At 37.7% G+C, this 23,750-nt stretch overlaps 1 protein-coding gene across 1 annotated transcript; it reads left to right on the top strand.

The window, feature by feature from the left end:
- The first annotated feature begins 8,806 nt into the window (after positions 1-8,806).
- On the top strand, positions 8,807-9,830 carry LOC128867765 (40S ribosomal protein S18). Its single transcript, XM_054109241.1, has 3 exons — positions 8,807-8,916; positions 9,185-9,370; positions 9,430-9,830. Exons 1-3 carry the CDS (start codon positions 8,914-8,916, stop codon positions 9,697-9,699), a joined length of 459 nt encoding a protein of 152 aa, XP_053965216.1. The 5' UTR covers positions 8,807-8,913; the 3' UTR covers positions 9,700-9,830.
- Positions 9,831-23,750: the final 13,920 nt, after the last annotated feature.

The following is a 23,750-nucleotide window of genomic DNA, read 5'->3' as shown; positions in this document are numbered from 1 at the left end:
AATCACAGAAAATCGTGATAAAGTTCGAAAACATAAAATTTCATCAAAAGGTCACCTTGGGCTGTTATTCTCTAGGCGTCGGAAAAAGTGTCTGCCAAATTTCGTCGAAAATTGGGTGAATCTATGCCAAGACGCTTAGAGGGTGTTCCCAAAATAATAGTTATAACACGAAATATTAAACAAGCCACTAGAAGTCAAAACCAAAATACTTTTGTGAGCAATGAATTCAAATTTTTTTTACACATTCTTAAGTTTATATGAAAATTAACAATCATTTCTGAGTTTTGCTCAATTATTTATGTAGTATTAACCATTAATTTTAATAAATTGTGGAATAATTTATAAAAAAATACAACAATTCAAAGGTTTAAAGATTCGCAAGCACAATATTTATATGGGCCACTGTATCTATGCGTGCACCTGTAATTACGTCTATACGGATGTATACATGTGCTTTGCATGCGTTTAAGTTGGTGGTGTTATACGTTTTTGAATTGGAGAAAAGCAACAAATTTAAAATTTATAAAAAAATACAGATACAGAATACTCTCTAAGTGTGCACCTATAGACTCGTATATATCAATAATTTATTTATTTATTAATCAACAAACAAAACGCTTACAGACTATAACGTTGGCAGATGCAAACAAAGGCCTTATGATAAGAGTCGTATAAGTAACTTTTTAAAAGCCAAATTAGAGTAAGAAAAATCAATATGTGTTGCTTCTAATGAGCAACTTATGGGGTGTGAGTCCAAAGGAAGAAAGCTGTTAGCTGAGTGAGTTGAAAGGGGCACGTGAATAGGTGGTTAGTGTCGTGCCAGATACATTCACATGCCGGTTATATATTGAGTATGTCGGAGTCGATTCTTGATAGGTAGAAGTTTAACCTATTACAATATCCTGATTGCAGTTGTGCCAAGTTTACGCGAGTCTCATGACGCAGCTGAAGCTCTTCGTTTGCGATGAGTGATGGTTAAACTCCAACGACACCATTCAGGGCGCTGGATGCCGTTTATAGCGTATCAATAAACTCGTTGGTCAGGTAGGTGGCATGTTAAGTCCTGGTCCTCGTCAATTTAGTCGAAAAGGTGCCTCTGGGTGGTGGTGTAGTAGCTCAGTCTCCCGTAAGTGCCTGCAGGAGTAATTTCTGCGGTTGCAACGCTACAGGAATTGCGTGCTGGACATCTTACAAAACTCCTTAAATGTGCACATAGAAACTCCATTGTGGAGATGTTGCAGGAGGGCCACCAAGCCATCTGAGCTACTACATATATTGGCCATCTTGAGCTATTTAATAAGTCCGTGATGTCATATCGAAAAAGCTACTTTTTATTTCAGAGCAAATTAAAAAAAAACTAGGGTCGGTCAGACTCACGCACGGTAGAAGTGAAACTTCTAAGTTGGTTGTTCCATGCATGGGAGCCCCGGTTTAGATCTCTCCCCCCTCTCTCGTGTTAAATTCAGGTTTTCATTTTTTTTTTCTATATCACTCCACATAAATTTGTACTATTTATTTTTGTCCTTATTAGCTTCAAATTTGACACTTGGGTGCAGTGTTGCACTTGACGCTGACATTTCTTTGCACTTCCAATGGTATTTTTTGCCTACTTTTGGCGCGTTAATCAATTTGCTTTGATCACCGAAACGGTTGAAATGTCATTTTACAACCTTCTACTTCAACTATCGTCACTCGTTTGGCAAACGCACTCATTGTATCGCTTCGTCTCCTCCATACCTACCATCTATTTACTTCACAGCAGTTTCTTATTGCTTTCCCGCTTACACACATTCAATCGGCGCTTTATCTGATACTCACACACAGCACTCATTTGCACGGGCTATGGCTATCTATAATACCCGTTGTCGGTTGTCGATTGTCGGTTGCCTGCATGTCGCCAGTCTACTTCAATGCTTACTTGTGTGCTATATACATTTCGGCGTGTCTCGGTGGCTCCTCACATCGTTCAGCGCTTGCGATGCGAGAGAGCGACAGAGAGAGCGAATAGGCGAGAGTGGGAAGGAGCAGCTGCTCCTTGGCCCCGCCCATTTGACGGATTTAGGTAACGCTCCGAACTTACCGTTTCACTCGCCTATTTTCAATCTGCCTTGGGGCCCCCGACGCGCCTAAAGAAGTTTCACTTCAAAAAATGTACTCAAAAGTATAAAAATTGAAACTCTTGCTAAAAAAGTTAGCAGGCAATACTGCTTTGCCCATTATGCTTTGTTTTCACTTTCGCATTTTTCAATAATATATAAGTACATTAACGTTCCCTGAATCAACTGTAGGTTTAGGAGTGTTCCCTTCATAATTTAAGAATGCTCTGGATGTCAGTCATCAGATCGCCGTCTTTGTTCTTTCAGGAAAACGCCCCGGTCTTGAAACCTTCTGTAAGCCGCCGAACTTTCTGGTAGAATTTTCGGGCGTTGTTCCTATTGGCTAGCACCTCAAGCTCCTCGCACTCACGTATTTCGGCCTCTCGTTTCTTCTGTCGGATAATACGTCTCTATTCCTTTCTTAGCTCTCTGTAGCGATCCCACATGGCTCGCGTTGCGCCCGATCGCAGCGTGGCTCTATAGGCAGCATCTTTTCTTTCGGCAGCAGCTTTACATTCCTCGTCGTACCAACTGTTTTTTCAGACTCGCCCGAATCCGATTTCTTCTTCAATGTTGCTCCATCGCTCGTGCATGCCGGTTTGTTGGGCAGTACTCTCTGAGAGCAGGAGTGAGAGTCGAGTGGCGAGTCTTCTGGCTGTCTGTTGGGATTGCAGCTTTTCGATGTCGAACATTCTTTTCGTAGGTAGATGTACGTTTTTTGCTGCACAGAGGCGTGTGCGCAGCTTGGCTGCAACAAGGTAATGATCCGAGTCGATGTTGGGTCCTCGGATCGTACGTACATCTCAAACACTAAAAGCGTGTCTACCATCTATCACAACATGATCGATTTGGTTCCGCGTTTTCCGATCAAGAGACAGCCACGTTACTTGGTGTATTTCTTTTTCTGGAATCTGGTGCTGCAGACTACCATGTTTCGGGCCCTGGCGAAGTCCATCAGCCTCTGTCCGTTACCGGATGTTTCGTGGTGGAGGCTGAATTTTCCGACTGTGGGACGAAAAATTCTTTCCTTGCCCACCTTGGCGGGTGGCGGGTCCCAAACCCAGCACACAACCGGCTATCCTGGAATGTTTCGCCTTCTCACTTTAGCTCAATCCCGAACGGGTGTTCGGAAGCTACCCAGAGGATACTTGGGCTAATCCCGGAAGTTGTGAGCTGCTTGAACCATATGCAGAAGAATCGTCCTGGCCATTCCCAAGTGAATGGCGATCAGTAACTTTCTCCACTTGCGTGGACTTCTACATATGGAACCATCCCCCAAGCACACACTATTAAATTTATATTTGTTTTGTTCTTTTTTCTTTTATAAACTTCGCAAGTATTTTTTACACTATTAACTTCGTATGAGTATACAGGTATGATTTGGTTATGTTTCACTCATGAAATATAAAATGATTTTTTATGAAATTGTCCTCAAAGCCTTATCCTTTGTTTCCTTTTTAATGTACAATAGAATTTCAAAAAACAAATTAAGTATGTACGTATTTCGATTTCTTAAAAAACTTAGAGAACGCATCACGACCATCCACGAAATACGTTTCTCGGGCAAGCAACTATCGCAGTGATTTATGAAGTCTACTACATTTGACATGTAAAAAAGCGAAAGAGAAAGATGGCGTGACAAAACTCATTCTAATGAGTATGGAGGGTTGAAGTAGCCCATGGGACATTGAAGAAAAAGGTTATCCGGAAGGTTTGAGAATTTTGACGCGTAGACGATGATGAGTGCCAAAAACAAAGAAAGAATAAACTACATAAGATTTATAACGGATATAGTCCAGAACCAAAAAAAATCATTTGGTAGCAGAGGAAAGGCCAAGCCACGTTTGAGGGGCAAAGGCCAAGTGGAGAGAGATTTGGTGTACTAGCGTTGGACCCAGACTTCTGTTAACCAAGGCAGTGAAAATAATCGCAGCGGAAATACTTGTAATGCAACTGGCATACAAATATCTGTCTCTCTCTTTTCCCCAATCTCCATTTGCCTTTTATTGAGAGTGAGTTGAAAGCGTTACGCCTAATACAAGTTTCTGGCTTATGAGATACAGATTAGGAATGGTTGGTTGGTTGATTAAAGTGGTGATTCTTCCAGTATCCAACTAGCACTTCCGCACCATTTTGTTGCCACATCCTGGTTACCAACTTGTTTAACGGTTATTTACAGCATGACTATGATATACCCAGTCTGTACGGTTTAAGAACCTTATTAGGTTGTTGACATCTAAGCCAGACAGTTGTTCGAGATTCTCGAACAGCGGTTGGCCCAGAGTTAACATTATTTCCTTCCATAGAGCAGGACATTCACAGAGGAAATGGAAGATTGTTTCCTTTTTCTCCGGTTGCTTACAACTGTGACAGTATGTATTTTGAGGGATACCCACTTTGGTACTTCCACCTACAATCCGCGATTCGGAGGTATTTTTGGGAAATTGTACTCTTGACTGCACCTAATGGTGTGAATACCGGTTCTGCAAGAGCATTATTCATGGCAGATCCCTATGTTGCCAGTTCATCTGCTTTTTCGTTACCTTCAATGTTCCGATGTCCCGGGACCCAGATTAAGGTAACTTTATGGTTTTCACTCAAGGTGGTGAATTCCTACTTTGTTCCACCACTTTAGAGGTTGTAGTAGCCTAGCCCAGTGCCTGGATTGTAGCTTGGCTATCCGAAAGAATAGCGATATTGCCCTTAAAAGAGACTTCTGTGATTAGTGGCCTACAGGCTATTTGGGAGACGCACAGATTTCTCAATTTTAAGTCTGTGAGAATATATACCAGCTCCAACACCGCAGCCCATTTTCTTCCATCCGTATAGACTGTAGTGTCGAAGTTGCTTAGAGAGAATCCCTTATTCCATTCTTCCTTAGATGGAAAGGGAGTGGCAAAATTCCTATTGAATGTTACCGTCGGGACGATATAGTCAGTCCTCACCGAGGTTACTGAGTTTGTGACATGGTTGCCGTCTTCTTAATATGTAGGTCTATTGGAATAACGGGTGTCAGGGCATTGAAAGCCTCTCTAGGACAAGATCTGATTGCACCGACTGTTATTGCACAGGCTGATTTTTGTATTCTGCCGAGTAATTTGGTATTGTACTCTCTCCCTAAAGCTTTCTACCAAACTACCGAACCATACGATAGAATAGGTCGTATAACCGTCTTATACAGCCATAATGTGTGGTTAGCTGGAAGACCCCATCTTCTTCCAAGCATACGTTTACAGGCATATAAAGCAATGTCTGCCTTCCTTACCCGTTCTTCAACATTTAATTTCCAGCTAATTTTGGAGTCAAGAATTACCCCTAAGTACTTTGCGCTGGGTGATAGTGAGAGAGTTTGACCGTTAATATTTGGTAGGGTAAAATTTGTGGAACAACATCAAGACGCACACTACAAATAGGAGGAGGAGCTCGGCCAAACACCCAAAAAGGATGTACGCGCCAATTATAAAAAAATTTAAAATGTTGGTACCTTATATCTGGTGGTGAAAAGCATAAGTTCTGTTTTACGTGGGTTTAAACTTAGTCCACAGCCTGTGGCCCAAGAATTAAGCTCGCCTAACGCCCTTTAGATGATCCCACTGATCGTATTAGGACACAGTCCTGACGCCATTAACACCACATCATCAAAGTACGCCACCGCTTTTACCCCACCTTTATAAAGTTTTGTTAAGACTTTGCCAATAACGCATAACCAGAGAAGTGGAGATAATACTCCCCCCTGTGGAGTGTCTCCGTGGAGCTTCTTGGTTATGCTGATATTACCCATATTAGCTTTGATGATCCTGGTTTCTAGCATAGAGATGAGCCATTTACCGATGCAATCGTCCACCTCTAAGTCTATCAGCGCCTGTTGGATGTCATCTGTACTAACATGGTTAAAGGCGCCTTCTATATCCAAGAGTGCCGCCATGGTATAATGTTTGTTCTCTAGAGAGTCCTCTATTGTTCGGATTACCTCGTGAAGCGCTGTCTCCGTAGATTTGCCTTTAAGGTACGCATATTGTGCAGTTGATATACCAGAGCTCTCCAAAGAGCTTCTGAGATATATAGTATGTCTAAAAGTCATTTAAAGGTTTTTAACAGGAAAGACGAAAGACTGATTGGCCTGTAGTCCTTCGCTGATTCATGTCCCCTCCTGCCTATTTTTGGAATGAAGACGACCTTGACTAGTTTCCAGCTATCTGGAATATGACCTAGGTTTAAACATGCTTTAAAAATTTCCTCTATCCGTGGTAGGATACAGTCCAAGGTTTCCTGTAACATTTTTGGAATGATCCCATCTGGCCCCGGGGATTTAAAAGGGGAAAAAGATTTAATTACCCATGCAACTTTCTCCTTTGTTATTATTTCTTTTGCAAGATGCTGTGGATTATATTGACTCCACCTGATATTTCCCCTCCCTGGGAAATGCGTGTTTAGTAGAAGTTCTAACGATTCTTCTGTCGTAGCAGTACAAGTACCATTAGGCTTCTTGACCCAAGAAGCCATTGAATGATCTTTGGACAGAACACGGCTAAGCCTAGCAGAATCCCTGCTGGATTCGATTGACGAACAAAATTCCCTCCAGCTCTCTTTCTTGGCGGCCCTAATTGCCTTCTTGTACTGTCTCCGACTCTCTCTGTACAATTTCCAATTTCCTATCGAGTAGCTTAGGTTAAACGCTGATCTAGATTTTTCTCTTAGCTTTAAGAGCTCACTGCTCCACCACGGAGGGTGCGATCGTTTGCTAAATTTTATGGGACAGATCATGTATACTGTGACATTTAATAATAGCCGAAAACGTTACTCCCCTAAACCAACAAATACCTCACCTTATCTGAAATTACTTCGAATTAGTTTTTATTTCGCCCTATGTAGTACGGCCTAATGCTCGTAAGTGTAGAAGCTCGCAATGCACCTTTGCCAAATTTATAAACATTAGCTTGAACTATGCTTTCCAACGCATTTGACTTAATCCGTACGAACTTTTCATATTCGGCGACTCCTGTAAAATTATCTGCTTAAATTTTCGTGGAGCATTTTAACCCTGTAAATGTCTTCTTTTTATACCCTTTAATTACAGCTGTTTTGCGAACGGATGAAAATGCCCATTAAGGTGGGAGTTAGAGGGTTAAAATCAACTACAAGAAAATGTCTTATTAAATTCTATTGTAGATATTTGAGAACATAAATGTTATTTAAAGCCGTTTAATATATGATATTTTTGATAAATTAATTGCATTTTCGGTTAAAAACTTTCGGTTCAAACCTCTTCCTCTGCTACCACCAGCTGGTACCGTATCTGGAGGACATCCTCTTTCATAAATATTAGAGTTTGCTCGTGTTGAGTAAAAATTTCTGGACTGTTGGGCAATTCTTAATTTGGAATTCGGAATTCGAGAAACTGGAACGGTTCGGGAAAGCAAAAAAAACTCAAAATAAACGGGAGGCATGATTATAGGATTGAAGGAAACAACAACATTTTTGTTTCAAAAGGTTTGATGGAGGAGATGTTACATTTGCTCAGCTATTGTGGCACAAAAAGCATAAAGTTAAACAAAAAAAAAGCAAAATAGAAACTCAACAGCCTAATACCTTCGTATGATGAAATAGGGGGGATGTTTTCGACCATTTCATTGAGTTTGCATTGTAATGTGTTGTTGTAGTCCAAAATGAATTGTGAACATACCGAACTGCATCGCAAACTGGTTGGGCCTTTTGCCATTTCGTTATGATATTGTAGACGAGCCGTATCACGTTCACCTCAAGAAGTGGAGGTTTCAAGGCAACTCTTGCAGAAAATGTTAAAAGTTGACCTGACCATCAATGTTGGCAACAAGCACTCGAACGGCTTCCACAAAGTTTAAGATTGAAGCAGCTCCATTTGCTTCTCTAGGTCATGATGAGATTGGGTTGCAATCCTTCGCATGGAATCTGGTCGAAATTTGTATGCGTTTTATCCACTTTTCGTGTGGCCAACCGCTTTTGGATTACACAATTTTTTGCCTGCCTTCTTGACACTTTTTCGATCTGGTGATTTTCAAATGACTGACATATAATATTTTCCTTTATGTTTTCTTCTTTTTTTCAGGTTATACTCGTATTTCAGTAAGACTTTATATTAAGGAATTTCAACACGAAGTGATTGACAGAATCGAAAATGTTAATCAATTAAGTTCTTGTGCATTTGGAAAAATAGCAAAGCTGACAAAAGGAATAAATATGTATGTATGTATGTAAACAAATTTTGATGGCACACTAAGAGGAGATTATTTTTCGTTTTCAAATGATTTAATAGTTCTACTTACCCACATTATTTGGTAGTCATGTCATTTAAAATGCAATAAATAATTATAATTAATTAAAAAATAAATGCATTTCTACAAATCAACAAATTATAATATTTACCAAATAAAATATAAAAATCGACTCTTCCCTTTCTAATAAACACGTTATCGGCTAATTGTAACTGTTCCTTAGCGACCTAGATATATATATGTGGTGCAATTACAGTGTAAGTTCATAGTGTCGGCTGGCACGGATTCACGTCCACCAATTAAATGTTTTTCTTAAATTCTTAAATGGGTTTTACAACAATTGCAATATATTTATAAATTTTATTCACAAACAGCGTCACCTGTCGGTCAGATCTTGATATATTATGTTACTGAACACACTCATAACAAGAAAAATTCACCATCGGTAACTTGACAACTATGCGCCATATTCAATATGGCGTACTCGTTACATTCATCTGACGTTTCGGCTGTTTCCGTCTTTCTGTCTTTTTCGGCTTAAACTTGGTCGCCTAACAAACGCCAAAATGGTATGTGACGTGTAAAAATCGAAAATTTGCCAAACAATCATTGGACTGATTCCAAATTTTTATCGTAAAATGAAGAAAAGAATGTTGTGTTTACTTTTGCATTTAAAAAATATGTAATTGGCCTTAAGCGACTAAGACAACTCGGAGTTGTAAATTGCTACACAATAGAGTTTTGAATGGATTTGTTAGCGCAGTTATTGGGCTCTAAAAATGCAAATATTTATATTTTGTTCGGTAATTTATCGTGCTGTTTCTTATTTTTTTACAGTCGCTCGTAATCCCCGAAAAGTTCCAACACATTCTCCGTATTATGAATACCAACATTGATGGTAAACGTAAAGTTGGTATTGCCATGACTGCCATCAAAGGTGTGGGTCGTCGTTACTCCAACATTGTTTTAAAGAAGGCTGACGTTGATCTTACCAAACGCGCTGGAGAATGCACTGAGGAAGAGGTAGTATTTCGTAAATAATGTGAAAACCTAGAAATTATGTTCTTGTTTCCTCTTTCTAGGTTGACAAGATTGTCACCATCATTTCCAATCCTCTTCAATACAAAGTACCAAACTGGTTCCTTAACAGACAAAAGGATATCATTGATGGCAAATACACACAATTGACGTCTTCAAATTTGGACTCAAAATTGCGTGAGGATTTGGAACGTTTGAAGAAAATCCGCTCCCACCGTGGTCTGCGTCACTACTGGGGTCTGCGTGTGCGTGGTCAACATACCAAGACTACCGGCCGTCGCGGTCGCACTGTTGGTGTGTCTAAGAAGAAGTAAACAGTTTTTCAGTGGCATTGTCAAAATGTTCAATTGTTTATACAAATTTCCACAACTCATGCATATTCGAGTTTGATATGTATGCATCCCTAAAAATCAATTTTTATTAAAAGTGAATAATTTAAACTACATTTGTTAAGTGTTGAGTTATATTGTTTTATTGTTAATTTGTACGCGGAATATGTTCACATGGACAAGAAGCTGTCATACATAATTTTAGATTGTTTAACTCGTGTAAAATCTAACATTTAACAAATAAGAAAGCATAGGCTATCATGAAATCAAATACTTTCGAGAGACGATAATAATTCTCGAGTGACTCGTGGTTGTAAAGTACCAATTTACAGTTCTACAAAAACAGTGTGCAAAACTCCTTAGAGAGTCCTCACTCCGGGAACCTTGGACTTAAGTCAGCCTGAGATCCGTCTTCGGTATCATCCTAAAAATGTACAGAAAGAAAGATATTGTCAGTCATCAGTGTGTGGACGAGCTTGATACTATTCATTTTCGATTTAAACGATTTCTCAAACTTGCATTATTTCTAGATCTATCCGATTATAAATAGCATAGTAGGTTAAACTTGTACATATCTGAAATTAATAGCGACATACTCAATATCCATGATTCAATAATTGAATCATGCTCAATATCTGCTTATTTAACTCACTTTGTCGCAACCCCTCAAAATGTGTTTGTTTCATGGTAATATCGCCGGCATTAGCACATGGCGACAACAAATACAAAATCCATTTATGGTTATTTTTTAGTGCCCCCCTTGCATGTACACTGAGCAAGCAGCAGCACAATAGAAACAAGAATTGGGTGCTTTTTGTTGCGTTTGCTCTATAGATCATTTATTTTTCTTATTGCGAAAAATTTACAAGCGATTTATTATTAGTCGAGCACATTATACATATGTATGTAAAGTGTGTAATATTACATTAATAATCAGATGATAAAACGATTTCCTAGTTTTAAAGTTTAGAGTTTGTTATGAAAAAAAACGTAAACAAAGAATTGGAATTTCTACACCAGAAAAACAAGTCAGCTGTTGAAGCGAAAAAGTATCGATAACATATCAACCATTCGATGCCGATAGATTTAAAACGATATTTTTGGGATCGGGTACTTGAACACCAGTAGCGAATTGAATTTTTGAAGCAAATACGTTAGGAACAAATGTTTCTTGTTTTTGAAGGCTTGCCGTGAGTAAACCGCTATTCGAAAAAATTCTTGGCATAGTACCAAAAACAGCAGTACGGAGAGATCTTAAATAAACATATTTTTAATAACTGTAAAAACAATGAGTAGAGCGATACCTTAAATGAGTATTACATAGATAATTTCCGATATAATTCTATGTTTTCACGGCACGTAAATCATAAACAAAAATTAGAGAAGACAACGATTTGTTCGTAATTCGCGAGATGATAGAGATTGGATTATATGCAAATGAGGGAATTCGCTCTAAAAATTGTGTATGGTGAATCATGTAAATCGAAGTGTTATTGCGAATTGAATTACGAATGAGAGAGCGAATTACGTGCCGAGGAACATAGCATAAAGCAATGTCTGCGCCTGTCTGGTGATATGCAGTGGGCAAAGCTCCAGACATACTAAAACACTGCTATTAGGACAGCGACAGCATGCCTCCTAATGTTCCCTCTACAACACCTACATAATGAGGCACAGATGCTACCAGTAAAGGAGCACAACAAATTGCTCAGCAAACAGTTTCTCCTAGGGGACTACCGCAGGTTTCACCTATGTAAATACCAGCTTGCCTCCCAGGCACGACAGGGAGTATCTCTTCAACTACTCCAACGAGATCCAAGACAAAACAAACCGTCCTCAATTACGTGGACGAGATCCAGGACAAAACGGACAGACCACTCCAGGATCAGACAGTATACAGACAGGCAATTAACGACATTCATCGGGAGACCCTTACCACCTTCCTAAGCTCCCGACCCCCGAATGCCGTTATCGGAGTCCAACCACCACCTATCGCAGACGAAGAGCTCCAGCTTCCTCGAGAGTCCCGCGTAATCTTGGCACAATTACGTTCTGGATATTGTAGCAGGTTAAACTCCTACCTATCCAGAATCGACCCCGACATACTAAACATATGTCCAGCATGTGAAGGTATCCCGCACAACACTAACCACCTCTTCACATGCCCCATCAAACCCACTCATCTAACACCTCTCTCCCTCTGGACCCAACCCGTCGAAACTGCCAGTTTCCTGGGCCTACCGTTAGATGAGCTAGACGAAGACGACCGGTAATTACACTACACTGACAGGGCGAATATACTGCTACAACAACAACAACAAAACAAACCGACAACTATTGGACCGGACAGTGTTTAGACATACACTTAACGACATTCATTGGGAGACAATCACCACCTTCTTAAGCTCCCGACTCCCTAATGCCTTAATCGGAGTCTAACTACTACCCACGAAGCCGCGAGAGAGCCGCGTAACCTTTGTACAATTACATTCTGAATACAGTAGCAGGTTAAACTCCTATTTATCCATAATTGACCTCGACATACTAAACATATGCCGTGCATGTGAAGGCCAGCCGCACGATACTAACCACTTTTTCACATGCCCCATCAAACCCTCTCCCTCTGGACCCAACCTGTCGCAACAGCAGGTTTCCTTGGCCTGTCGTTAGATGAAGACGACAGGTGATCTGACTGGCTGACTAGTAAGCTGCTATAACAAAAACATAGCTTAAAGCAACTTTTGGCGTTTACTGTACCGATTTCAATAAATATGTATGTATATATTATTATATTCAATATATGATTTGCAGGAGGGATGTTTTTCTTGTTCTATTTTCATAAAAATTACACAACATTTTCACAAAGGTCGAGATCATGAGATTACTTTTTTCTTTGAGAAAATAAAACAATATTATTCTTTAAATGCTCAACTTTTTATTTTCTATCGAACTGAATTTATCTGCTGTACTATTCAATTCTAAAATAGATTTGTTCCACGAACTTTCTTGTAGTTTAGTTTTAGACATTTTACACAGAACACCGGCTTACAGAACGAATACATTTAAGCAACTCTGAAATAATTGATATTGAAATATATATTACTCTATATATTACTATTAAAATACTCACTGGAATAGCTCGATTCTCTACTTCTCGGCTTGCTACGTTTGGCCTCCGCTCGCTTGACGAAAAATTTGCATGTGAAAACAACAACAGCGTTATCGAGTAAGATTCGCCGCTAGCGAGTATGTTTATAAGAGCCTTCTATTCGCCAATGCTCTGCTTTGTGGTTACAATAAAATTAATTTAATAGTGGAATAACTTCGTTTGTTATATTTGCGAAGCAACTCGTTGTAGCTCATTGCTACAAACAAACAACTTTTGAAGTGAAACTTCTTAGGCGTCGATGGACGAGCGAGAATGGAGAATAAAATTTCAAGGGCATGCAACGTTTTAGGCATTTTCGTTCCGCGAGAGAGAGAAAAGATAAAACGTAGAGGAAAAGGAGAGATAGAGCTATTACCTTATATATATCTTAGATACACTTAAGGCTATTTACATCTCCCTTTTGTGCGGTCCTTCGTCTTTTCTCCCACTCCTACGCTAAGGCTCTAGTCTAAGTCGCACGACGTTACTCCTGTTGTAGAACCAAGAGAGAACCACGTATACATTATATACAAGACGTTAGAATATAACAGAGAGAGAAGGATAGTGGCGCGTAACCGTACAGTACTAACACCATATTACTATAGTAGAGCGAAAGAGACCAACATATTGTTAGAATAGGATAGATAGTATTGCGCATGCGTGTGACTTGTCTATGCACATTATAGTGCTAGTCGCTATATGTGCGCACGACTCTAACGCCACGCTAATATATACATCGGAGCGACAGAGAGCAGCGTATAGTTGTCTTTTGTCTATTTGTATTCTCTGCAAATTTTGTGAATTTATTTAGATATGTACATATATATTCTTTCTCTCATTCTCTCTCGGGTCTCTTCCGCTTTCTTTGTCTGCCTTGAAAGTGTCACTTCTGTTATGTGTACTAAGCTACACGCACTTTTTTTCTAAATTATTAATAATTGCAAATCGAATAAGCAACCATGAGTCTTCAACACGTCGGAGAAAAAAGAAATTAATCTAATTATTTTGACGCCGTAAAAATACCGACAGCGAGAAATCCATACCCGTCGTAATTCTGGGCAACTTCATGCTATTAAATATGTTCTAATTTTGACGAGTACAACCCGTAACCCGCCGTCCGCCGCAATTCTTTTCAATCCTAGCCGCTTATGTTATGATCATATGCCTTGCAGTTGTTAGTTTTTGGTCTGCAGTCAGATCAACAATCAACATTGATAAGAACGAGAACACAAAGAGTGTTGACAGAGTACGAGTATCACAAGTAACGAACTGAAGCAACAAATTTCACATTAGTCCACATTATTTCACTTTAAAAAATGGGGATTAATCTCCCATTCGGCGGGTTGGGTCTTGAGGGAGAGGAGTGTTAAGTGAGTGGGGTTAAGAGGGCATGTGAATAGATGGTTAGTTGAACTGAGGCAGCTGAAGCTTTTCATCCGATGGGTGGGGGTAGGACTCGGATGACGGCATTCGGGGATCAGGAGTGTAGGAAGGTACTAAGAGACTCCGGATGAACGTCGTTCAATGTATGTCTGTACACTAGTTGCGGTCGTGTCTGGTCCTGGATCTTATCATTGCAGTCGAGGATAAATCTCCTCACTTGCCTGGGAGGGGGCTCAGCCTCTAGCAAGTGTATGCAGGGATGATTCCTGCAGTAGCACGCCGAAACGAATTTCTTGCTGAGCATCTTGTCGAGCTCCTTAACCGGGAGCAAGAAGGAGAAACATCAGATGCCAAAATTCTGACATGCGCAGCGTAACCAACTCGACGAGCGCAGCGTAATTTAGAATCGACCGGCCAATTGCTTTAAATGTCAACAGCAACATTTCTTTATCTTAGCCAGGAGTGCTGTCGGGAGCGATTTGAGGATCTTATTGAGGTTTGGGACCTTAGTGCCAATTGCGGTTGTATGCGAAGGAGAGCAAACTATCAAAGGTGACTCCCAGGATTTTAGGGTCCTTTACGGTCGGTATTGGTGTATCATCATCTTTCAATTGTAGTTTGACCTCCTTCGACCAGGTGGTAAAAAAGATCGCTGTGGATTTTGTAAACGAGACCACGAGATTTCTCGCGGTGAAGAGCCCTGTGCTGGTTGAGGGAGTCTCGAGATGTAGAAGTGGAAAAGCAAGGGTTCTATGTACCAGAAAGACTCGGATTATTTTCGATTAAGGGCTCTCGTTCCCGTAAACTAGCCCTATCTAGTGCCCTGAATCTCACCAAACTGTTCTTTAAGTATGTGGTGGGCTTCTAGCGGTACCACTAGGCCTTTAAGGAATAATTTAATGGAAAAATGGAATACCAAAGAGAATAGGGGCACAACTAGGAATCAAAACTAAATTACCATGAATAAGTTAATTAATTAGTAGCAGAACATAAGAAGTAAGGAAGCGCAAATTCGGTCCACACTGAACTTTATATACCCTGGCATATTTTAATAAAATTTAACTTGAGCTGCCTGTCAATTTTAGGAATGAAATATAATAAGAGCTATAGTTTATAACATCAGATGGGCGCATGGAAATTTAGTTTTCACATATAAAAAGTGGGGGCTGTTCATCTGGTTTCAACGGCAATTATATCGGATCTAAATGAGGTGGAGTACAATGCGAGCACCAAACTTGGACGGGTTTATTTAATTGCGAATTGTTAAATTTCGCTCGAGTTATCGTGCGCGTGGTCGGGCGGACGGGTAGACATGGCTTAATCGGTTCCTCTTATCGAGGAACTCATTTATTTCTTTTTGCCTAAAACTTTTTTGTTGTTATTTTTGATGGTTTTTTATTTAAAAAGACGTACCGCAAAATTTTCTAGGGTATATCTGAAGGTTTGTCTTATAAATATTATATTTAAATTAGACAAATTTCGAAGTACTCGGAATGTATTTTCATTCAAAATTTTGGCGGTATAAAAATCTGAATCATAGCATGTATGTATATGTACTCGTATATGCAGGTGTGTTCAGCAAACTGTTCAGAATATTACGAAAAATTGAGTAGTCGCAATTTCAGTATTTATCAGCTAAACTTTTTGTTCTTGTATTCCCTTGTCACTATGGAGGGATTTCTTCAAATGTACTATTCGCTAAGGTATTTTTATTCCCAATTGCTGCAATAGGTAGAGGAAATATGTACATATGTGTTTAGAGAGGCACATGCGTCATCACTGAAAATCAAAAACATACATACATACCTCTGAACATGTGTATTTGCAAAAAATGTGGTCATACGGTTTGTTAATGGACTTTAAACTTGACAATTTAAACAAGTTTAGAAAGTCTCATTTGCTTGTGAAATTTCAATGATAAACGTTTTTGACCCATATTGCTAAATCTTCCATTTACATACATATTATACAAACATATTCACATTTTTCGTTTGTTCGCCTATATTTATGTATATGCACATATATATTACATGTATGGTACTTTTTTGGTATTTGCAAATTTTAAAATTTCGCAAAGCTCAAAAGGAAAAATAAAAAAGTAATAAGAATGAACAGGAAAAAGAGAAATAACGAAAGTACTCCAGCGTGGCGTGTTTTGAACTTTGATAAATGTCGGCTTATGTGGTGTATTTGTAAAATCAAGAACGTGTGCAATCGTATGTTTATGCGTTTTTTAGCCCTTTAAAATTGAAAGAACTTCTTACAAAAAACTTATACGAATAAGCATAACATGTGCGTATGTGTGTGTGCATAGCGTGCGTTTAGTAACGCTGTCTCATCATCGCCAAAGCAGCACGACTGCCGGCAATTCGATTTCTTGTTTAATTTGGTGAAACTTGGTTTCACATGGCATTCTAAATTAGTTTTTATTGATTCTATTTATTCATTCCTTGCCTTCGGGCGCCAATTCGATAGAACAATCTGAGACACAGCTAAGCAATAATTTTTAATTTAGATACAATTATTGGTGGAAAAGTACTCTGCCTTTCAAATTGAAAATTCTCAAAGGTCAATAAACAGGTCATATTGTAAAACAAAAAGCAAAAACAAGTAGGAAATAATATGTATGTGTATGCATGTGTGCGTAAGACCAAACATATGCAAATAACATATTCACATTCTAAATGAGAAACTTTGGAATTATTTATACGCTAGGAATTTGAAAATAAACTGTTAGTTTAGACCATGGCGAATTTGAGATGAATCTATACAAGGTTGTGTTGTTCTGCTGATTGGTGCGTGATTGTAAAAATGAGAGTATTTGTATTTTATTTATGGAAATTGGCAATAGCCCACCAAATTGCTGTATTTGTGGAATCGATATAACGTTGTAACATTTAAAAAAACAAATCGCTAAAAAAACTACCTAAAAGCTAAAAGCTCTACCGAACTCACCTTGTATGAATTCTCCTGCTCTCATTCATGTAATAAATATAACCTCAATATATGCCGAATTAGTAACGGGAGAAAGGAGGTGGAGAAGTATTATGCCGTTTAAATCTCATTCAAGAATCAACTCAGTCAAACATAATTTTTGATCAATTCTTCTTACCCAATCCAATGGTTTTATATTTCTGAAGAATATAGTACTGCAAATAATTATAAACTGTGTTAAGGCATTTATATTTAGGTATACATTTTTTATAACCTACTGTAAACATGTAATGTGCCTGTAAATGATAGTTTCGCTGAAGAGGCGCGATTGGTTGGTTTAAGTGTGGATTCTCCAAGAATCCAATTAGAGCTGCCGCACTATTTTGCTGCAACTTACAACATATTATACAGGCTATTCATTCACGACTGTATCCAGTCTGTGCGACTAAGAAACCTTATAAAGTTTTTTACGTCTATACCAGCGAAATCTCCGAAGTTTTCAAAAAACGGTTTGCTAAGGGTTAACATCCTCGCCTTCCATTCACCAGGGCATTCACAGAGGAAGTGGAAGTTTCCTTTTTCTCCTGTTGTTTACAACTGTCACTGTATATTTTGTAGTGCATGGCCAATATGGCTGCTCGCTCCCCTATAGGCCAGAAGTTATTTAGCACTGCCGTGAGTCTGCGCGCGTTCCTTCGTATCATATTTATCAATGTTGACGTTTGTTTGTGGTTGTAGGTGGCCCATAATTTTCTGCTAATTTTGCATTTCGTCTGGTCTTTCCATCTACAATCCGCGATTTGAAGGTATTTTGCTTAGATTGCAGCCAATGGTACGAATACCACTGGAGGTTGTTGCGGCCGAATCCAGTGCCTGGACTGCAGCTTAGCTATCCGAAAGAATAGCGATATTGTACTTCAAAACGAAGTTTGATGTATCCTGAGATGATTTGTGGGAATGTGGTTTATGCCGTTACTCATTTTAAACTAACAGTTTAGTTCAGACTCTTTTTTAACATTTTACTATTTTCCTTTTTGAACACGGTTGACATGCCACCTGAAAAGAAAGAAGAATTCTACACCTTAGAAACTGTGACAAAAGGCACTCGCTTGTGAAATTTATATCTCAGTGTATTTTTAAAAACTTCTTGAGGCTTCGGCATGAAAACTATGGCCAGAATAAGAGCGCAGGGCAGAAGAATGTGAAAAACGAAGAACCATTTGGAAGCACATCACCGTCAGCGATGAAAATAAAAATTCAATTTGTATGGCCCAGATGAATGAATGGTACAATCTACGGAAAGATATTATCAGGAAAGTCACAAATATTCCTGAGGAAAGGTATTCTCGAGGATTAGTTTTTTCCTGATAAAAACATTGTCAGCTGAATTCTGCATTTTGACAGTTCTAAATATGTGAATATGTGCGTGGTTTCAAATAAAGTTGGTAAAAAGTGGAAAAAAGTAAATAAAATGATTAAACAATTCATAGCATATGAAGAAAGTGCTGAGCTAGAGAGTCAGATACTGGCACAGAAACTTTAAAAAGGTATATCAGCGCTAAAGCAAACTCACTTGAATTGGCACAATCCTTCTAGGTACTAAATAAGTTAATGATAAAATGTAGTTATCCTAATAACCACTTAATATTAGATCTGCTTCAGCATGTTTAAGTCATCAAATATCTGCATTGTACATGTACATAACTTCCCTTTTTCTTGTAATTTGTTTTTTTCATAAGGGTTTTTATAGTAGTTTTTCCCCCCTAATTTAATTTATATATATTGTTCAACATTATCTTATGGAAAAAGTATGTTTAAGAATTAAGGTAGCGTACACCATATTCTGCAAATAAGGTTTAACCAAAAATTTTACATAGAACTTTTTACTACTTAATAAATTAACTAAATTCTAGGTACCAAAATAAAATTTCATATAACAAAATAATAATTTTCGTTCTTTACAGGTTTTAAATTCCAATATCGTTAGAGCATTGTTAGATTCCACTTTTTGTTAGGGTGGCTTAGAATGCATATGCAGCCGAATAAAAATCAATTGGACCTTTCGCTTATTGTAAAATTTAGTGAATCTTTGCGCTTTTTTGCGTAAATGCACAGCCAACGGGGATTTGAAAAGAAAGAACGAATGTTTACTTTGCCCTTTGTGCCGAAGTAATTGCTTTGACCTCGCTCTAGCACTTGGTAACGTCCCAATATTTAAGATATATAAAAGTACCCTATATAATCAGAAATGCAAGCCGGTAACTTAATCTGCTAGAACTTCAAATAATTTAATAAAAAATAAACAAAAAGTTATTCAACCAAAATAATTCTCTTGTATCATTGCACTGTTTTACTACTAAATCTTAATAAAAATAATAATGAGAAAATATTAAATATTATTGTTATGCTCTTATCTCTAATATAGGGTGTTCTTTTCGCTGCATGAGAATTACCGGTATCGACAACTATGATTTGACAGCTGAGAATGGCAAATTGTGTTAACATTTCGTTCAGTAAGATTTGGCAAGTCATCATGAATCGTTTAACGGCAGAACAACGCTTCCAAATTGTGTAAATTTACTTAAAAAAACAATCTATCGCGTTCATAGAGCATTGGCGGCATTAAGGCTAATTCGGTGAAGGCATATTTTTAAGATTTTTTTGGGCGAAACAGATATTTGCACTGTTAATTTATTCAGTAAATTTCCATTTAATATTGAAATAATTAAACAATTATTTCTTAAATTTTCAATGCAAAATATTGAAACAGACGTACCTAGCAAAAAAAATTTGTTAAAGGAGATGTTTCTTGATACCTCAAGAGACATTTTTTCAATTTTTAAATTTTTCGTAGCACTTGGAAGCCAATATTTTTCCGATTTTACTTATGTTTTTAAAAATGAGAAAAGAAAGCTTATTTTATTTTGTAGACAAAGTTTCTGCCACAAGAGTTCTGTAAGCTATTACTGCAGATGCACCCTCATTAAATAACAGAAATTAATTTTTTTCCTGTCACTTAAAGATTTATTGTGGCACCTACTTGCGATTTTACTCTATTTTCCGCTAATATTACTGTACGTAAAACAGTGTCAAATTGTGAGTTTAGCATACATCAGCTAATCGCTGTTAGTTTATCAACATGCAAATGAAATGTAACTAGCGGTTCTTATTACGTACATATGTATCTACTTATACTCCGTACATACTCGTATGTTATATTCTGAACTGACTTTCAAAAGTCAGCGTCGAAATTTCACTGAACTGGTGAAGCAGTGTTGTCATTATTTTTGTTCAAAATGATTTTAATTGCAATTATACATAGATACATATATAAATAGACGAAATTGCTGTTATCATTTTGAAATTGTTAGTTTTAAGTTTGCTTTATATGTATGTATGTAAAGGGTGAGTTTTTAAGAGCTATAGGAAAGTTTTTCAAAGAAACACACGTAAAATTCAGAAAAATTCATGCAATTTTTATTTAAATCGATAGTACAGTCCATATAATTTAATGCTTGAAGATTATTTCATGCAAATGTTGACCGCGACTGCGCTTCAAATGGTCCATCCCCTTAGTCCAATTTTGGCATACTCTTTCCAATGTTTCGGCCGGTATCTCACATATAAATGCTTTAATGTTGTCTTCCAATGCATTAATTGAAGCAGGCTTGTCTGAATAGACATGAGATTTAACATAGCCCCACAAAAAATAATGTAAAGGCGTTATATCGCACGATCTGGGTGGCCAATTGACAGGTCCCGAACGTGAAATAAAATGTTCACCGAACTCGCCTCTCAACAAGTCGATTGTTACCCGTGCTGTGTGGCATGTGGCACCGTTTTGCTGAAACCACATGTCATGCAAGTCAAGCTCTTGCATTTTGGGCAAAAAAAAAATTAGATATCATTTCACGGTAGCGCTCACCATTTACAGTTACGTTACGATTCGCAGCATCTTTGAATAAGTACGGTCCAATGATGCCTCCAGCCCACAAACCGCACCAAACTGTGACCTTTTCTGGATACATTGGTAGCTATTGCAATTCTTCTGGCTGATCTTCACTACAAAATCGATAATTCTACTTATTTACAATACGTACCCATTGATCCAAAAAATGAGCTTCGTCGCTGAACACAATTTTTCGATAAAGGAATGGAAGAAGCGCGCGATAAACTTTCTTAACAGAACACGCATTTTTATAATAAAATTCAATGATTTGCAAGGGTTGTTCGTTTATAAGACGATTCATGGTTAAATTATAGACCAAACTGAAGATGTTTGACCGTGAAACAAAACACGAAACGTGCGCCAGCTGTTTAAACCAACTGTTTAAAAAGATAATAGCCAAAAACTCATCCGTTATAAAGAATAGTTGATTTTGATTTTACAACTTCCAATCAGTTGATGTATAATAAGAGATGAGTATAAAATAAGGCCAGCAAAGCAAGCTTGCATTGGCGCCTTAAACCTCAAGGCAGGTATCGTACATAACCATGGTGAAAAGAATTATTGGTGCGGTCAATATCAGACCCTTAGCCGGCTCTCAGCCAATTTGATAGGTTCAGCTGATGGGCTGACGTAGCAGGAGCTACGAATCGGTTATTTGCGAAATTAACACAATATCACTTCGTTGCCATCTGAACAACGACAGATTTGACGAGTGTGTGAATATATGTTTGGACGGGTGTGTGAAATTATGGAGGAGATTTCGGCTGGCAATCAGATTGAAAAAAATTTCAGTCTCGCTCATGTTGCTTCGTTGCTATCTTACAACGACTGATTGGACGAGTGTGTGAATTCATGTGAAATGATCGTGCAGAATTTGGCTGACGAATCACCCAGGTTAAGTGGCAGCCAAGGTTCCCCTCAAAATTTGGTTTTTCACCATAGTTATTGGCCAAACCTATTAATCTATTATCCATCGTACATAACTACTATTGCTAGTTGAGAACTTGATGTAATCATTTCATATGACAAGACACCTCCACGAGTTTCTTCAATTGAACTTAAGAATCTCTCTTCAATACAATATAAAGCCTTAAAATCTCGAACAAGTGGAGGTAGGCGAGGGTTATAATTTTTAGAGTTTGCTACTGACCTAACTAGCCATAAAAAACCAATTCGTTAGTATGGCAGAGAGATACATATGTATGTGTATTAAATTTTTTATTATACTCTATTTATGGTTGCTTAAAGCGTAATCTGTTCACTGTCATGCACTTCTCATAGTAAAATATTTATTTTAATCGCTTTAGTTAGCAACACTTAAAACAATTCTGAAGTATTTCATTAAGGCCATCGTAATAGGTACTCAATCGGTGTTTTTTCTTTGCGACTTTGCGAGTTAGATATGTAGGTGCATATGCATGTACTCGTGTATTGAGAGCTTATCGCATATTACGTACGCGTTACTAACCATATGCATTTCTACTTAAAACAACCAATTGCCACATGCTGAGGATTTTCCTTCTGTTTTACTTCCAATCGTTTGCTCATCACTGCTTTTCATTGCCGAAACAACTAAAAATCAATGAGATGGATGATTTTGTTCGCTAACCGCTGATAAAGCCTGCTGTTTCTTATCGTGCTTATGTAGTATTTTTATATGTATGTATGCTATTATCAGTGTATGTATGTATGCACATGCGCATCTTTTAAGGTGAGAATTAAAAAAATGTTAGAAAAAGGCAAATAATTGTGACTCAAGGCCAGATTATTTCAGAAATCAATGCGATTATTAGCAGAATATTTATTTGCAAGATTATGAGGTGGATTTTCAAAAATTGATAAATTTACTATAAAAATACTACATACATATATTTACCCACTGTCAACTCTGACAACCACCTACTTGCATCATTTGCTCGGAACTTTCTTTTTCTATTTCAGTTTATATTAGAATAGTAGACACAAGAATATTTCCACATGGTTTTGGACTCGAAGATATAAATTAATTTTGTGATATTCAATTTACAATATTTAAAAATAAATATGTGTGTATATATAAACCATATGTCAAGCGCGAATAAAACAAAGAGATGTGAATGAGTACAGAGAGAGTGGACCGCTTTATGTAAACAGTTTTATTTGTATACTTATGGTAAATTAACTTCAAAATGAAAATGAAATTCATCGTTAGACTTTTGGATATTTAAAATGTCATTCGGTTATATTTGGCAAATATTTTAAATGTACTACAATATTAGGTGCTTCAAAAATTATCATTTTGAGATTTTCATGCGCTCAAATCAGCCCTAAAGAGCTTATCGTGTGAGATTTTTAGCTCTACACTTTAAAGTTTTAGCAATACTCATTCTCAAAATACAGTATTTACTTATAATAAATATATGTGAGTGCACATATATAATATAAATATTTAAATATGTATTTGTGTTTAACCATTACATTCCAGAATAGTATAATTTCCATGATGTAAATACGAATTTTCCTTTACATTTTTTGTTAAATACTAGCAACTTTGAATGTATCCATGTACATTAGGATGGAGTGATTTTGTTTTCGTTTTAATCGCTTCTTGTACGCTTTGGAAAGTTGACTTTATATAACAGG

Source organism: Anastrepha ludens, chromosome 6 (genome assembly GCF_028408465.1).
Source record: "Anastrepha ludens isolate Willacy chromosome 6, idAnaLude1.1, whole genome shotgun sequence".
Taxonomy (NCBI): Eukaryota; Metazoa; Arthropoda; class Insecta; order Diptera; family Tephritidae; genus Anastrepha; species Anastrepha ludens.
Note: the sequence above shows the minus strand (reverse complement) of the source record. Positions and strands in the feature narration are given on the sequence as shown.